Source organism: Capra hircus, chromosome 23 (genome assembly GCF_001704415.2).
Source record: "Capra hircus breed San Clemente chromosome 23, ASM170441v1, whole genome shotgun sequence".
NCBI classification, from domain to species: Eukaryota; Metazoa; Chordata; class Mammalia; order Artiodactyla; family Bovidae; genus Capra; species Capra hircus.
This window is the reverse complement of record NC_030830.1, coordinates 24,890,033-24,909,111: the sequence shown is the minus strand read 5'-3', so window position 1 is coordinate 24,909,111 and position 19,079 is coordinate 24,890,033. Positions and strand designations below refer to the sequence as shown.

The 19,079-nt window shown below is 39.6% G+C and overlaps 1 protein-coding gene across 1 annotated transcript in view; it reads right to left on the bottom strand.

Annotated features, from left to right (window-relative positions):
* Positions 1–19,079, bottom strand: part of PKHD1 (polycystic kidney and hepatic disease 1 (autosomal recessive)) — a 450,125-nt gene that overhangs the window by 186,308 nt on the left and 244,738 nt on the right. Inside the window, exons 51-52 of the mRNA XM_018039183.1 lie at positions 13,597–13,662; positions 7,297–7,425 (exon numbers count right to left, since the gene is read on the bottom strand). Coding sequence (XP_017894672.1) covers positions 7,297–7,425; positions 13,597–13,662 — 195 coding nt within the window. The remainder of the gene's footprint in view (positions 1–7,296; positions 7,426–13,596; positions 13,663–19,079) is intronic.

Sequence of the window (19,079 nt, the reverse complement as noted above, 5' to 3'; positions counted from 1 at the left end):
AAAAATGCCTCAAATAAAACTAAAGTGCTTGATAATCATTCAATTCACCCAAGGATCCATATTGCAAAGGATTTTGCACTTAGATTGCCTTAAATAGTAAGCTTCTATGGTATATTCTTAAATAACTAAATATATGAAAAGTCAGGTTACATTAAGCCTTTCATAACTATTTGAGGAGGTCTGTGGAAATACTTGCCCCACGGAGTCTGGGATCCTGATATTTCCTTCTCGTGGGAAGGACATAACCTCAACACCCTTCAACATAAAGCAAGGTTCCCAGAGGTCTGTGCTCCCCTCCAAGAAACTGCCTAAAAGAAGGAGATGTATACAGTATCTAAAGGTCCTTGGATCTCTGGTTTCAAATTTTCTTTTTACTTGTTTATTTTTATTTTCTAATAATGCTGATTAAAATGTCTGTGTCAAGCATCTCTTGAAATCACATTTGTTCTTCCCCACACAATCTTAAAGAATAGCTTTCACACTCACATTCTAAATAAGGTAAAGGAAATGTTGACTGGTGTCCTTGCAGACATTTAATTTCTGCCTTGAAAGAAGCAAAATGTTCAACATACTCATGCTCTACTTCCCCCCGCATGCCAAGGCACTCCTCTCTCCCAAGAAGAGGCTTCTGGTTGTGCATGTAGAGAATCGGACACAGATTGCAGCCCAACAGTGTCATCCTTCAGCCATCTCGGGGTGAGAAATCCCAGATCAGGGCTCTAATTATGTTCAAGGGTTGAGGAACCCCACTTTGGGACAGAGAAGAAGCAATATCATAACACCCAGCATGGTAGGTAGTAGAGAATAAACTAAAATCCTTTGACCAGTCTATCTCCTGGTGTTCTTCAATTTCTGACTCACATAAGCCAACAGAATCTAAATAATGTCTGCCCAGAGAGGGAAGACAGCACAAATTGACAAGACCCTAAACACTCAAACCTTTTGAATTAAGTCAGGTACATCTGCTCTTAATTACATGTGTGCACATGCACTCACATACATAAACACATGCACAGTGGTAGATTAAAGACAGCTGCAAGTTCTTTGCTATTCCTCTCAATGCAAGTAGAGCCTAATTCTCCTCCTTTGTACCTGGGCAGGCTTTAGTGCCCTGCTTGAGCAAGAGAGTGTGATGGTCATGATATTCTCAATCTGCTCAGTCTGGCTTGGGAGGTGTGTAGCTTTCTTCCTGGTCTTTTACCTGTTCAACATTCAAAAAAGTAAGATCATGGCACCCAATCCCATCAGTTCATGGCAAATCGATGGGGAAACAATGGAAACAGTGACAGACTTTCTTTCCTTGGGCTCTAAAATCACCATGGGCAGTGACCACAGCCATGAAATTAAAAGACGCTCGTTCCTTGGAAGAAAAGCTATGACAAACCTCAACAACATATTAAAAAGCAGAGACATCACTTTGCCAACAAAGGTCCATATAATCAAAGCTATGGTTTTTTCCAGTAGTCATGTGTGGATGTGAGAGTTGGACCATAAAGAAGGCTGAGCACCAAAGAATTGATGCTTTTGAACTGTGGTGCTAGAGAAGACTCTTGAAAGTCCCTTGGATTGCAAGGAGACCAAATCAGTCAATCCTAAAGGAAATAAACCCTGAATATTCATTGGAAGAACTGATGCTGAAGTTGAAGCTTCAATACTTTGGCCACCTGATATGAAGAGCCAACTCATGAAAAGATCCTGATGCTGGGAAAGATTGAGGGCAGGAAGAGAAGGGGTAACGGAGGATGAGACACTTAGATGACATCGCCAATTCAATGGACGTGAGGTTGAGCCAACTGCAAAAGATAGTGAAGGACAGGGAAGCCTGACATGCTGCAGTCCATGGAATCACAAAGAATCAGACATGACTAAGCAACTGAACAACAACTTAACTGCTCACTTTGAGGGAACTCCTTCTTAGGATGTTCCTTCTTGGAATCCAGCTACCACGCTATTAGAAAACCCAAGAAGTCCCACAGAGAAACCCATGTGGAGAGGAACTGAGTCCTCTTAGCTGACTGCCCTGGTCGAGCCCACAGCTAGTAACAAGGGTCACCTGCCAGCTGCATGAGTGAGCTCTCTTGGGCCACCCAAACATGCCTGGACCTTAGATGAGCCCAACCATAATATGACAGCAATGCATGAAAGACCCCAGCCAGAAGATCCCAAGTCTAGCCCTTCCCCACGAAATTATGAACAAAATAAAAGGTATATTTTAAGCGATTAAGTTTCTAGGTGGCTTTTTAAGTAATGACAGATTTCCAGAACACTCACACTCCTGTAGTCAGCATACTGAAGACATGCACCCACCACACAAAGAACCCCAGTAACTCAAGTTTAAATTAACTTGCTAGCAATCTAGAATATATAAGGGTGATTCTTTGTGTGTCTTTCTGTTTCATCCAACCGAAAAAAGACCAGAATTCTGAAACTATTTGAGACAACACTGGTATTTATAGTATTTGGTTTCTGATTGATATTGCAGACCCAAATCTCTGTATTATGAACATCCTTCCCTAAACTACTTTTAATTTCAGGTACGAAAAAAAGTAAATCAAACTAATAATGCTCTACTTCAAATATTTTGTAAAACTTTCTTCCCCAGAAAAAGTTATTTCCTGATTTGTGGTCATCTTAACTCATATCTCCAACCTTAATGCCTTGTGATTTAACAAGGAAATGCATTAAGCACTGTTGATTTTGAACATCACAGGACTTTGATGAGCCTCACTGCCATTTAAAGTACCCAAGTATTGAAAATCAGAACAAACAGAGGAACTATTATGAAAGAAAACCAGTACTTCTCCATTCATCTCTTCAAATAAGGACAGTTCAAAGTAATACGAGAAAATGGAACACAGTGAATTCTACCACACATACACGCAAAAATAAAATCATGCTGGAGGCTACATGATATCATATCTGTACCCTTCAAAACAGAATCCTACCCCTTAGAATTATAACACATTTTCCTTTCATTAAGCCTGCTCTGTGTCAACAGGGTGTCATCCTGCCACGGCTGAGACTCCTTCAGAGAAAGAACTGGAAGCACCAAATCCTCACAGGTCAGTTCAGGATAAAACCTGGAATACAAGTTAGTAGGATCATTTGTGAAGTTTTGAGATTTGCATGGCTTATTAGAACTCATTTCCACTCTGTGAGATGTTGTGAACACATTTAGACCAATTCTCCTAGTATTTAGATGGCAAAGACAACCAGATATACTTGTTTGACTGAAGCAAAGTCATCATAAACTAAACTACAAGAGCCAATTCTTCACAATGACTTCAGCTCACTCCATAATACCACCAAGAAGAATTTACAGCTTTTTCAAAATCCAATGTCTATAAAGACAGAACGCCTCGAAGGAAAATGGTACCATACTTAAAATAGTGATATCTTTTATTAGTACAGTAAAGTCCTATTTTTATGGAATAGGATGGGTCTGAGGTCATTCCATAAAATTGATTTCCCAGAAAATGGAAATAGGCAATTTACCTTAAGAATTTTATTGAAAAATTATGCTATTCTATTTGAATAATGATGGGAATGTTCTACACATTTCCTTTATTAATGAATTAAAATACACAAAACATCATAAAATTGTATTAGAGGTTCAAAAGTATCACTTAAATCTTCTTTACCAGTCACTTTCATTTTGTAACATCAGCAGTTCCATTAAAATCGTATTATGTAAAAATGGGTTTTTACTGTAATAATAGTTATTACCTATTTAGCTCCCAAGGATGTTGTGAAAATTAAATAATAAGCCATTGGAAAGCAAATACAAAGTGTCGCTAATACCAGAGGCCAAGAGGGGCAGCCAGATGGAAAAATGAAAGAAAAGAGCACCTGATACATTAAAAATCACAGCTTTCATCTATGATTCCATTACTGCCAACACTCCATACAGTGGTCATGTGTACTGACGTTATCTCATTTAATCCTTTCAACATGATGATGTATTAATTATAGCCCTCATGTGGTCAGAAAGTGAAGGTGGGAACCATTCAAACTTGTCCCATATCATGCAGTGTGTAAATGTCAGAACCTGAATGTGAACCCAGGTTTATCCTAGTCAAAAGCCCATCCTGCATCTCCGAAAGCATTGCTTCCTCCCCAATTCACCCTCATAACGGGCCTTCAATTTTTTACCCCGTCCATCAGGGTCCTCTTCAAATGCCTCTTGCTCTGCGAGGCCAGCCCTCTTCTCACCTGAGACACTTTGATTGTAAACACTCCTGTTCATTACAGCTGCTTGTTGTATTATTGCGCTCTAGTATGTGTTTTATCAACCCAGCTAATTTACCAGCTGCTTGAGATCACAGCTGATCAGAGGTCCTGGTTCAGTGCCTTGAACACAGTGAGTGTTCAGTTATTGTTGGTTAAACTGAATTGGAAAAGCAATGTTAACTTGAATTAGAACTACACTTACTACCAGATGCAAAGCGGGTACTTCCACCAACGGCTCATTGCATCAGATACCTCTTTGGGGAGTTTTTCTGGCTTCTCTACACGTATGCACGTGATGAGAATGTAGTGAGATTGAATGCGTCTTGGAGAGTATCTGACATATGCCAGGTATTCAATAAGAAGTATTTTTTAATTCAAAGTGAAGGGAACAATGGAAACAGTAAGTAGAGAAGTATAAATTCAGTATAATATGAAGTCTGATCTGAGTGTCTCAGAGCAAGCAGGAATGGTGAGTTTTTAAAAACATATGTGGTAAAGAGGTAGGGCTCTGGAATCAAACTGTTTGCTTCCCTCAGCCAGCCTTTCTACTTGTAATCTGGAAGAAACTGGGGAAGTTACTTAACCTCTCTGGGTACCAAATCCCTCAGTTATAAAAAAAAAAAAAAAAGAAGAAGAAGAAGAAGAAGATAACAACAGGATCCAACTCAAAGTAGTTGTGAGGAATAACTGAGAAGATCCATGTAGAACACTTAGCACATACCCAGCACTCAAACTACCTACCATTGCTGGGACCATCATCATTATCATCAGGAAGATCTTAATTCTTAGGACTCTGTTCGTAGGAGAAAGCGTTATTTTCTATAGACCTGTGAAATCCTGCAGTCGCCCTGGGTCAATCCTATGAAACCCACAGATTCAGTTCTGGTGTTAAGTTACGGACAGCAGCATGGAGACCATGCGCTTCGTTCAAGAAATACTTGGTGTCTCTTTTGTGCCAGACTTGAATGAACAAACTCTCTTGATTTCGCAGAAGCAAAGGAGGAAAGAAAAGAGAGCAGCCAGGAAAAAGGTCAAGAAGGTAAAACCACCAATAGAAAGAGGAGGTCAGTTCAACCCTAAGGGCCATCAAAGGTCAAAATATCAGGAATTGCCAAAAATCAAAAGGGAGAAGTGATCCAGCACAGCTCCTGCATTAGACCCTAAACAGAACAGATTTCAAACATTGGCCACTTTCAGATAATTTTCTAGAATTATCAACAGACAGGGCTTTTTAGGGGAGAGAGGCAATAAGAAGTAAGGATTTCATTTATTATGTATTACAAATCTGTTCTCATTCACTTATTTTCCAATTGAAAACTAAATAATGAACAATAATGGCAGGTTTTAAAAATCTTAACTTTGATTTTTACAATAATACTGAAGGACCAACTGGGAGATACTTAAGAGATCCAGTATTTGTGCCCCACCCCCGCCTTTTTCCAAAGCATGGATTTGTGCTCCTTAAGAGCAACTTTGTGAAGAATTTGGGTCCATCTTACAAGCTGACCATGAAGAAAGGAATGAAGGAAGATGGAGAATGCCAGGGACTCTGGAAACCAGGACACACAGTGAATACAGACAACAGCAATGCCAAGCAAGAAAGCAAAGACTGCTTGTCACTCAGCATAAAGGTCCCAAAGGATGCTAAAAGCTTGGCAACCTTCAAAAGCTTCTTGTGCTTCCTGCATGGGGTGGGGGAAACAGCTTGCTTAGTGGGAAAAACCATAGCCCAGGGCCAATCCACTGGCTACATTCATCAAAGAGATGGCTGAGACAGAACAGATTTTTCCTTTCCGTATAGGAATGACTCATGAGCTTGTTTATTCAAAAAGTTCCATCCTCCAAAGAGAGAGGTGGGTGATAGGGGGTAGGATGATAATAAGCAGTTTATGTTTGTATCGGTCAGCCCCCTCCTCCAGTCCTCATCTCTGCGTATCATATGCACCCCACCAATATCCAGAAGGTGGTCAGTATGTTTTGATCTTTCTGCCTTCTCATCCCATCATAAATAAAGCAAAGGACACCACCACTCTTTTTGTTTACTCATAGTCCTTTTAGAAAGGGAATGTACTTGATTGACTAAGAATAAGGACTTTGAGACAGACTGCCTGTGTCAAAATCCTGACTCTGCTGAATTGCAAACTGTGTGACCCTGGGCAAGTTCCCTAACCACCCTGGGCCCGTTTCTGTGTCAGTAAAAATGGGGATGATGATAATATTACTTGTACTGCAGAATTATATGAAGATTAAATTAGTTAATATGTGAAGAATGATTCCTGAATATTGTTAGTTGTCAACCTGTGTTTAATATTGATTGTGTGTTAGTCACTAAGTCATGTCTGACTCTTTGAGATCCCACAGGCTTCTCTCCCACAGGCTACAGGCTTCTCTGTCCATGGAACTCTCCAAGCAAGAATACTGGAGTGGGTTGCCATTCCCATTGCCAGAGGATCTTCCCGACCCAGGGATTGAACCCCGGTCTCCTGCTTTGCAGGCAGATTATTTACCATTGGAAGCCACCAGATGGATTGATGAAAAGATAGGTGAGAGATTGGGGAGATGATAGATTGGTAGAATGTTGCTTTTCTATTTTATTTTTCTGTTCCTTTTCCATCATCTTTGAAAACCATGGCAATAGAAGACCTCATCATTTCTCAGTCCCATGTTTAAAAGATTCACAAATGCAGATGAGCAGAAGGCATTTACAAACTGCTTCTTTCCATACTCTCCATGTCTTTCAAATATAAGAACAGTAAAATTTTCTATAAATCTGTTCTTAGACATATTAGAAAAATTATCCAGTTAGTGAATTAGTCTAATTCCTTTTGGCATGGGGCTAATTACCCCACCGTTAATGAAGGTAGGCTGAACTATCTTTTCTGGTTTTTACTGGGTTATTAAATTCCTCTCTTGTAATAACCCAAAAGAGAAGGTTGTAGACATAATTGCCTATTTATTTTCACATTCTTTACTGTGTTGTTCAGAATATCTAAATGACAGATAATTCCCAGATTGGCCTAATTCAGTCTATCTGTGATTACTCACACCATGGATTGTTTCACTTACTGGATAAAATCAGGACGTCTTCCCCAGGGCCTGGACTGGCACCGTTGTGTCCTCCCCAGCCCTCAGCCACACCTTCCCATGTTTCAGGGAGGGACCATTTTAAAACCGACTTTGGTACAGGGGCAGAAGCTAGAAAACAAAAGGAAAATAACAAGGGTAACGATGAAAATCTGGCTCACTGTGATAACTTGCAAATTCTATCCTTATATTAAGATCCTGGTGACATTTTCACTTCCCCCCAAAAGCTGCCTTCAGATATTTATATTAATGAAAACATTTATCATGTATAAAATAAGTAATTATTCAATCCTTGGATTACCTCCACTTGAAAGGAAAATGTATTCTACTTTTGCAATTAAACACTTGTGTTTTGCCTTTATTATGAATAGCACAGCATATGTTTAGCATGAGCCATTTGTAAAATGCGAATATAGAAAGAAAAAGAAAACTAATAACTGCCTACTATCTCACCACCTAGAGATAACTGCCATTAACCTTTTATTTGTATTTCCTTCCAGAATCTCTCAGCATTTTTATGTAATTTAGATCATATAACTTGTAATTTTACATTCAGTTCTTATTTTACTTGGCAGATTTTCTGGGAAATTCATGAACTCACATAATGAGAGATAGAATCTCCTCTATTACTTGCTAACTTCATAAGCATAAAAAATGAGTGCCTCCTCTATCAGAACTGTCCTAAAAATCAGTGAAATAGTGCAAAAAGAAATCAAATGTCATGCTTGCCCCCAAGGAGGTACTAGCATTGTGTAAGTATGTAAGTAAATACCAGAGGGATAGACTTCAGAAGGGACTTATCTCTGATGGTACCTGACCAAGGCAGGCAGTGAGACCTCACCAGGGGAGGCTTCCTGGAGTCAAAGCATCTGAGCTGCACTTAAAGGCATAGGACCTAATTGGGGTGAAGGGGGTGAGGATATGAACTGAGAGTCTGCACTCTAGAGGGATGAACACAATGGATGGCAAGAAATGAGAGATCATGTGGAAGGACTATAAGCAATTTGGTATTGCTGAGTCACACAGTCAGAAAGAGGCAAGTGATAGGGCCAGAAAAACAAGCAGAGGTCAGAGTGGGAAGGGGAACAAAAATGGAGAAGCCAAGGGTCAGCCGGGGGGTTTCCAGCATGGGTGGTGTCTGGTGGAGATGCCCATTAAGACCAACATTTGATTAATTCAGTTTGGGCCGTTTAAAGTTTGGGGTGTCTTTGAGGCTTCCAGGTAGAGATGCACAGCAAGCAGGGGATGGATGTGAATCTGAAGGTTGGGAAAGAACTCTGAATCTGAGAGATGGATCTTGGCATCACTGGCCCAGAGGCCATATTTGAAAATCTGAGGATGGGTTGTGAGAGCTCCTTGGGACTACAGTGTGGAAAGACAAAATGCCTAAGGTCAGAACCATGGAGAACACCTGACTATTTTGTCTGTATGAACCCAACTCCCTGCTAGTTATGGTCTAATTAGGGCCCCAGGATAACTTAAAAATACATAGATTATGGTCAAGTAGAAATCCTAGACAATTAGCGCAAAATATATCCCACACCATAGAAACCAGGCGATGTCTTGGAACAAAACTTACTGTGAAAGAGGTAGAAATATTTTATATTTATCTACTATTATATAATAAATCATAGTGGAAAAGCATAAGAAAATAATATATATATATATATATGTTGCTGTACACCAGAAACTATGAATCAACTATAAACTTATAAATCAACTATACTTCATTTTTTAAAAAATTAAATAAAAAAAGAAACATTTTATAAACACCAGTAGTATAATACATTCTTATAAAGAAACTTTCTAAGTTTCTTTTCAATTTTTTCTTCTTTTCAATACTATACTCTAAATACCCAGATGGTGATAGGGTGGGGATATTTGTTGAGGTGTCCACTAACAGACACCACAAAACAGAAAGAGATGTTCTCATTTCCAGTGATATTTTAAACAGGCAATGATCAGTTTCTTTAAAACCTTATTCCAAGCCTTAAAAACCCTTGCTGTTTCAATTTTGTATCACACATTAGAAACATTCTCCATTTTTGTCATCTTCACTCTTGTCTATGGGAGGGTTAAACCTGTCTTTAACTGAACAAACTAAATCTTAAAATTGCTATTCTAAGAAATGTTATGATGAATGAATTTGGTTATTTTATACCATCTTGCCTTAAAATAAGAACACTTAATAGAGAAGGACATGTTTAGTCTCCTGCAGTTATGAGATGTCTATATAGTTAACATCAGGTTTCCAGGTGACTGTTTTTAATACAGAAAGGAGAGGAGAGGAAAAGAAGCCTAAAGAGTTAAAGCTATCAGCTATATACATGGAGAACCAGAAGAGAGGAATGTCTTGGAAGACTAAGAAATAAAGAATGTCCAGAGAGTAGAAGTGATCTTGTTAATAGCAAAGTTCCAATAAGAGAAGGAATAAGAAGTGGCTGCTGAATGTGACAACCAGGACATGGCTGATCAAGATGAAGAGAGTGTCAGTGGAGTGCTGGAGGTGGAAACCACTTGAATTGTAGCAGACTTAGGAGTACACTAGAAGTGGGGAAGAAAAGACATTAGGTCTGATCACGCAAAAAACTTATTGAGAAAAGGATCTGAGATCCTGAGCCTTTGATCTGTCTTCCTACTCTTTAGAATAATTAGACTTCTCTTAAAACTGCAGCCCATGAACACTGTTCAAGACCAACATTTCCCTCTCAAATTTGTCAGTCAACAACAGCCACCACTTGAGATGGTCTCCAACTCATTATGTGAGCCAAATATTGCCATCTAATCCTTCGTTTACCCAGCTTTTTTTCCCTTCCTTCCTTTATTTTTTAAATTATTTATTTTGCTTTACAATATTGTATTGGTTTTGCCGTACATTGACTAGAATATGCCACAAATGTACACGTGTTCCCCATCTTGAACCCCACTCCCACCTCCCTCCCATCCCATCCCTCTGGGTCATCCCAGTGCACCAGCCCAGAGCACCCTGTCTCATGCATCAAACCTGGACTGGCGATTCGTTTCACATATGTTATTTTACATGTTTCAATGCCATTCTCCCAAATCCTTGCACCCTCACCCTCTCCCACAGAGTCCAAAAGACTGTTCAATATATCTGTGTCTCTTTTGCTGTCTCACATACAGGGTTATCATTACCATCTTTCTAAATTCCGTATATATGCATTAGTATACTATATTGATGTTTTTCTTTATGGCTTACTTCACTCTGTATAATAGGCTCCAGACTCATCCACCTTATTAGAACTGATTCAAATGTATTATTTTTAATGGCTGAGTAATATTCCATTGTGTATATGTACCACAGTTTTCTTGTCCATTCATTTGCTGATGGACATCTAGGTTGCTTCCATGTCCTAGCTATTATAAACAGTGCTTTTTATGGCTCTGCATCAAGAGAAGGCTCATCTTTTGATAAGTCTGCAAAAGCAATATCAACTGGAGGAAGATTCAGTGTCTATGAATTTTTTTTTAATTGAGAGGTACTGAACAGAAGGAGCCGGGAATGATGGAGAGGTTAACTTCATTTGCTGATAAAATAAAGTTTGAAAGATGCTAGAAGGGATGGATTGACTTGAAATAGGAGAAAGGCTGACAGATTTCAAAGCCAGAAGAAAGGAAATAAACCTGATCTGTGGGGAAAGGGAGGGCAAATTTAGAAAAAGAGTATCCAATCATCTGCTGCTGCTAAGTCGCTTCTGTGCAACCCCACAGACAGCAGCCCACCAGGGTTGGGATCCCCCATCCCTGGGATTATCCAGGCAAGAACGCTGGAGTGGGTTGTTATTGCCTTCTCCGTCCAATCATCTGAATGTTTGTAAATGACTGTCAACAATAGTTGCAATTAGCCCCCAGTGAAAAGACAACATGGCTGAGCTAAAAGCTCCTTAGAAATATTTTCACTTTCCCCTAATGTAAGCTGCTTCACCCTTTTCCTCTCCTTCATCTTTTATAAAGCACCATGGATACCGAGAGAAAACCAGTGAAGTCACAGTGTCAAAGGAGCATTAAAGACCTGCCCTGGGGTCTTCAGAAAACTGGGTACCATCTTGACCCAGATGAGCATACCTCCTTAACCCAACCTGCCTAAGCAGCACTCAACAGCTTTCATCAGCACCACCTTCTCTGCTTCTTCCTAACACTGGTCCATACATACTTTAATTTCTGCTTCCTTGGAGTTTCCAACGTCCCCACAATGACCAGCACAGTCTTAGACACAGGTTAAGTCCTCAATTAAATAAAAGGCTAAAAGACTCTTAGAAAAACACCTAAACCCAAAATATATTTTCTGTATTACATGTTCATTGAATCTCTTAATGGGAACATATACATGGAATTCCATTATTTATTCCATTCTTGTTTTGTCAAAGAATTTTTGATATTGCAAACATTTTACTGGTTTTCATAGAGCTCTCCATTAAACAAAATACACGCCCTTAGTTTAATTTTTACATTAGTGCTTATATCCCATATGATAGAGATCAATCAATGCCTTGGAACCATATTAATAATAAATATTTGAATATAAAAAATGGTAACATACTAGTTCCGTAACTCCCTGGGTCTCAGGATAGTTTTCTATCCCAGTCTATTCCAAGCTTTTCTGTTCCAAGCTACAGAAATTGGCTATATAATAATAAATTTAATGTAACTTATAAATTAAAATACACCAAAAAAGGGAGCTTGAACACTTTAGGGTTTACAGGGTATAACAGAAAGAACACTGGCCTGAGTTGGAAACCTGAGTCCTCATCCAGGCTCATCCAGGCTCAACCACTGATTGTGTAAACTATTTAATCTTTAGGCTTCCATGTCCTTATTTGTAAAATGAAGCAGTTGGATAGGATACTTTATGGGGTTCCTTCTCTTACTAAAATTCTACAACTCTATGAAGCAATAGCTTTCTATTTATCCAGCATGCTGCAATTGACAGGCCAAGTGAAGCATCTCCCAGTTAAACTGACCCCTGCTGAAAAGTCCCAGATACCAGCTACCCACAATGTCCTTCCAAAGAGTCCTTAATACAGATTTCTTCACACTAAGTGCTGAGTGCCATGTTATGCTGATGAAAGCTCCCTGAACCAGGAATGGCCACTTACAGGTGCAGATGGCCCAGGATCCTCCCAGTGGACCTGGCATGAGAGCTCCCCCTACAGGTGGTTATCTACAAAATAAGGGCTCACCCAACCAATTGCATCTCTTCTGCAGGAGTCTGAACACAGAAACAATCATAAGATACTTCTCCTTGGTAACAATTATTTTAAAAGGAACATATTCCTTGATTAATTAGTCATTTGATTGACACCTCCCAGTGGCCATAAGACCTCATGAAGTCAAAGAGCACTCCATCTTGCTCACCATTGTAGCCTCCTACACATCACATGGGAGGCATTCAACAAAGACTTGTGAGTCACCTAAAGGAAAAAAGTGAAAAAGGACCAAGAACATAAAGAGCAAAGGCAATGGCAGTTCACAGATATAAAAACAAAGAATCCCATTCTTCTCAGGCAAATAAGCATGGAACAGTCAAAGTCAGTACTTCTAGTTTATAGTTTTAGTGCAAAATCTTAACCTCGTTTATTTATTAATTTAAATGGAGGACTTAAAAAAAATAAAATAAATGGAGGAATTAGATCATTTTCTGATTGGCCTTGCTCTTCTCTGACATAACACACAAAAAATGCCACTGGAAATCAAAGGAAAACTCAGCCTTTGAAAAGATTTATCCCTGCTGCAAATGTATAGTTAAACTGCCTCCGAATAAACAAAAACAAACAATGAAATACATTAGAAGGTGCTTATGAGTCATTTAGTCTTTGAGAGTTTAGCTTTTATGAGTTAGGAAGATTTCACAGAACCATCCGACTTTTGAGGAGGGTTTGTTTACCCTGATTTCCTGAAATTACTGGGAACAATTAAAGTTTTGAGATACCCTGAATTTTTCTTTCCATTTGGTGGGGGCCTAATGGCCCATCTGCAGATCTGGACTCCTGTGTGCACATATGGTCCATAATTTATGAAACGTGCTTATTTACATGTTGTAATTCTTACTTTCCAATGTTTTAAAATGCACCACTCTTATATCTTTCTTTGACATGCATACGTATATTTTAACTGTAGGGGTGACACCATGAAGACTTGTCAGACATAAAAACATTAGGGTTGATACCTTCCCTACAAAAAAATATGATGGGAGAAATTTATAAAATGATGGGAAGACATCCTTTTGCATTCGGCAGTTCTATTTGGTGGGTTAGTACTTACCTGAAATAGTTGGGCCCACACCTTTCCTCACCTGGAGAGCTACTTTAACTTGGCCTTCACCTGAAACTGAATACAAAAAAGAATCACAATTGGATAAGATACAAAGATTTTCTTAATACAAAAGATATTCATGTGTGAGAAAGATGACTTTATGTTAAATTCTCCCCAATCTAATTACATTTTCAAAGCAAACAAACAAAAAATAATGCAGTCCTTGTTAGTTAGTCTAACAATTGATTTCCAACATTTGATTTTGATTGTTTGCTTTTGATTAAACTTAATCACAGTGAGGTTTCCAAGAGAATCGGCACATAAATAATTAGGGGAAAAAATCCTTTAACCATATGTTCTTTGGAGGCCAGTGTTGGTCAGCAGGACATCCCTCATATGTTATTTCCCTTCCATCAGTTTGAAGGCTCAGCTTTTGGAATTTGTGTGTTTTTCACCAATAGAATTCAGATCACCCATGAAATGTACTTGCTTTACCTTTATCCAGGCAAATTGTCCTTTTAATGAAGTCGTTTCTCCAACCCCCCTCCTCACTTTCTCCTCCTATCTTCCAGACCAACTGAGCACATTTGAAAGGCCTGGGGTTCATTAATTTTAAGTGTTCAATAAATTAGTGAAAATAATCAAAAGGCCTGATTCTTTCTGATAATGACAATTTGATGTCAGTATAAACCAGTAGATTAAGCTGGGAACATATGCTCCTTTGCCAAGAGAGGCTGCTATAATTAAATAGTGAATGCATCTACAAGGTGCTCTCACGCCTGATTAATTAGTAATCAGGTGCACGAACCCCACTTTTCAGTAACACCTTGTCTCTCATTGGTTAATTACCTTTCTGCCTTATCAGATGCCATGAAGGCCAAAACCTCCCACCGCTGAAGAGCCCAATGATGCCGAAGGTTGCAGCCCTGGGGCCTTGGTCCCACTCATGCCCCCCGTTTGCCTCTCCCTGGAGCACTAAACCCTTTCCTCTGTGGCAGGTTTGGAGTAGACCAAGGATCATTCTTTCTAATTACAAAGCATAAGCTTCAGAACATTACAAAGAAAATAAGTCCCCAAAACATCCATGATGAGACCTCTCTGATTTTATTCTTTCTTTTGTTGATTATTCTCATTTAAAATTTTTCTGTAATAACCTATAGCAGAATATCATCTTCAGAAATATAGAATCATGATGCTGTATACCTGAAACTAATATAATATTGAAAATCAGCTCTACTTCAGTGAAAAATATTTTCCCTATTATAAAATGTGTGTCTCTGTGGCTTTCTCCTTACACTGTACACATTTTGAGACCAGGAACAATGGCCAACTTGTTCTTCATGTGTTCTCCTTCATCATTCCTTCCAAAACTTTACTTATATTGTTTTTTTATACTATTGCCCATTTTACCCACTTTTCTAACTTAATAATAATAATTAATAATAAAGCCACCAGCTCAACATCTCATCTCTTTTTTCCCTATAATGTCTAATATCCATTTCTACTCACACCGATCTATGCATTTCCTAAAGTTGAAAAGTGCATCTAAAACCAAACTGTGATACTTATAGCAAGGTCGCTCTCAATGAGCAAATATTATTGTGCATCAACTGTGGTGAATTCAGGACTGCCTCGATCCTCATCTCTGTCTCTAAATCTCTGAGGGAGGGATTTTTCTCCTGTATCTTAAGATGCTAGACATGGTTGAGCATGTATATCTTAACTCTTATGAACCAATCTAGATAAACTGCTCTACTCTGGATGCCAGGATTTATTAATAACTCACCATTTCAACAAATTAAACAATTGGAGGCAAGAAATAACCCTTTTAAAGGAACTCAAAGACAAAGTAGTAAAAAAGTTCGATTCAATCAGAAAGAAAAGCCAAATTTATGGCAAAATGACACCTAAAAACACACATAAGTCTATAACAATAAAATACCCTTGCACAAGAGAAAGGAATAAAATATTGTAATAGAATCAAACTCTAGGAAAGGTAAATTTTAAAAAAATTCTGAGAATCATTTGGAAAGGGAAGTTAGATCATTTAAAGATGTTATTAAAATCATCCTTGTACTCACAGATATAGAAAACAAACATATGGTTGCCAAAGGTGAAGGAAGGACAAAGTAGGAGTTTGGGATTAGCAGATACACAATACTATACATAAATAAACACAAGGGCCAACTTTATAGTACAGGGAATATTCAATATCTTGTAATAAGCCATAGTGGAAAAGAATAAGAAAAAGAATATATATGTATGTGTGTGGGGAAGGGTGGGGTATAACTGAATTGCTTTACTGTGCAGCAGAAACTAACAGAACATTGTATATCAACTAGATTTCAATAAAAAAATATTTCAATTATCCTTGTTAATAATTTCCAGGCATTTGTAAATTTTAGTACATCTGTGCCTTCTTCCTTAAGACACAGCCCCTGAGGTAAAGAAAGTGAAAAAAAGTCACCTGTAAAGAGTCTTTTTCAAAGCTACTCTAGCAATTGTATAATGATTTATTCAACCCCAAATATATAATATTTATACTTAGGGGAGAATAGAAACATCATTTTTCCCACTACATAGAGGAGGGGCTTTGAAGTAAAGGGAAAGTAATCCATGCATCCAGAATTCCCTGGCTTCCCTGGTGGCTCAGACGTTAAAGCATCTGCCTGGAATGTGGGAGACCTGGGTTCGACCCCTGGGTCGGGAAGATCCCCTGGAGAAGGAAATGCAACCCACTCTAGTACTCTTGCCTGGAGAATCCCATGGAGGGAGGAGCCTGGTAGGCTACAGTCCATGGGGTCGCAAAGAGTTGGACACGACTGAGCGACTTCACACACACACAAAGGATCCCACCAGCAGTGCAGCGTCCAGCGCTGAAGTTAACACTGACTATACAGTCCTGATAGGCAGCAGTGATGATTGCCCAGAAGACTGAAAAGGTGAACCCTGGACATCTCTGACTCCCATGATAGGCTGTCTCACTTTCCTTTGTCCACTAAAGCCCTCACCCAGGCCCTGTTCCTAGTAACCAAGGCTCCCTGGAGCAGCGAGCTGTCACACCGGCACCTCTGTACCAGTGGCTTCCAAGCTGGGCAGATCCTGGCTTTGGTCAGCCTCTACAGGTATACAGATGGCTCCAACCTCCAGAGCAACCTCTTCCTCAAAGCAGACATTGAAACCATTAATAAAATAGGCATTGAAAAGCTATTACTCACTTTATTAAAGCAAGTGTGTAGATAATCATTCAATCTGAGAAGAGAAGCAGTTTCAGTAGCAGAGAAAATGGGGCACAAAAGTAGGAAAAACGAGAAAAGTCTGATTTCCTACACTGCATGCCCCCTGCGGGCTGCCTCTGAGCACGTGTGCTGATGCAGTAGGCTGCTTCTTCCCAAACACCCTTTCTAAGCTGAGAGAGACCACGGAGAGTAAACAGGAAGCTTGTGGGTGAAATTCAGCAGCCTGGATTTGAATCCTAGACCTTCCAGGTCCTCCATGTGGGTAACTGACAAGTTCTGAGCCTCACTCACTTCCTCTGAAAATAGGAATCATCCTATTACCTATGTCATAGCGTGATCAGGAAGAAAAGATGGGATAATCCAGGTAACACGCTTAGCACAGGACTTGGTTTCAATGAACAATACGTGTGAGTCATCAATACTGTTATTAAGACATGCTCATTTTTCTAGGAGCCAGTTAATAAAACCAAGGGAAAATATGCTTTTATTCTTCTGACAGCTGCACCTAATCATGATGAGCCCTAGTATTCCAAGTTGTAAGCAACTTAACCAGATCCACTAAAGTTTGCTAAAGTGCTTTGACTCTATAAAAGACAGTATAAATGCCGTGTCATTTCCAATGCGGGTACATACAAAGAAGGATAAAAATCATTTGAGACTTAAGGTATTGACTCAGGGAGAGTTTAAGAGCCTAACACAAGCTGTGATATTGTACATATGTTTTCTCAGTGCTTACGATTTCTGATTTTGTGTTTGTAAGATGAGAACGGTTAATCTCCTTTGTTTATCAATGGAAACTCACTGCCGTTGATCCTTCCCAGATTGTAAGAATATCTGGTTGGCCCTCAAAAAGAAAAGAAGTCTTTAAGTCAATTACGGCCAAATTATTCTGATGAGTGCTATATGATCTAAGCTTGCTGTAAACACAGACCTCTAGGAGGAAGGGAAAAACGTGTAAGAAAATGGCTCCCGGTGAGAGAGGAATTACTCAAGTAGATCTGATTCTTGTGCCTGCCAGAGTGATGTGTTGTGCTGGCAAATTCTGTCCTCCTGAGGGCCCTAGGGAAGAGAAAAATTAATTGATTCTCTCCCAGAGCAGGTCCCATTTTCTCTTGGAATTTTGGAGGGGAAGAGTACCTGTCTATCTAAAAAGAAAAAACACCTGGCATCTTAGCAATAGATCCCTTGCCTGTTTTCTTCTTCATTCTATCCCCTGCTCACTTGGCCTCTGAGGATTGTACAGTGAATCTCCCTACATACAAACCTTCAAGTTGCAAACTTTCAAAGATGTGAAAGTGTATCCTGTTCCAGTAAGGAACCCGAACCAGTGCCATCAGCATCGGGTGTCACTGAAACTGCACCTTGCCCTCCGTCTCCTTGCTGACGATCCTTCAGCTCTACCCTCTCCCACCTCCTCTCCCTCCTCCAGTCAGTAACTCTTCTTGCCTGCTCACTCGATGCCAGCCCCTGTGTGCCAGCTGTTGTACTGTACTTTTCAAGGTCCTATACTGTAAGTTTAAAAATGTTTTATTTGGGGGTCTGTTCAGTTTTTATGTATTGTGTGAAAAGTATTACAAACCTATTACAGTACACTACTATATAGCTGATTGTGTTAGCTGGGTACCTAGGTTAACTTTGCTGGACTTATGCACAAGTTACGCATAATTATGGAACTGAATTCCCTTGTATGTAGGCAACTTGTTATGCACACATTGGGACTTCTCGCTCAGCCCACATTTATCTAGGGTGAGTCACCCTCTAACTGCATGTGGACAGAACAGAAAAGAGCAAGTACTTCTGTGTCTGTGAGTTTCATCCAGTCTTATCAACTCATGCCTGCTTTCCATCTCTGTTAGCCCTGGACACACTTCCAGCACCATCTTCATGGGCCAGCTCTTGGGTTGATCCTCTCTTGGCATTTTCATCTTCACTTGCCCTGTTGGCCTCGACCACTTCTCACAACTCCTGTGCCTCCTGCCCTGCTTCTCCCTCCCTGTTCAATTCTTGCTGCCTAGAAATCAGCTCTTTAACCCAGCCACAGAGAAGGCTGTTTTGTCAACTGGTTCCTGGGCAGCTAAAGCTTGATTTGCAGGACCACACTCCTGTCTGGCTCCAGCCTCTCAGAGATAGCCACTGAGACACCTCAGCACTCATCACTCAGGATCTTTTCAAGACCTTCGAAGAAACCGGATACGAAGATCCTTCTAAGACTTGTGAGTCTTCTATTACTCCCAATAACATTCATTCATAAAA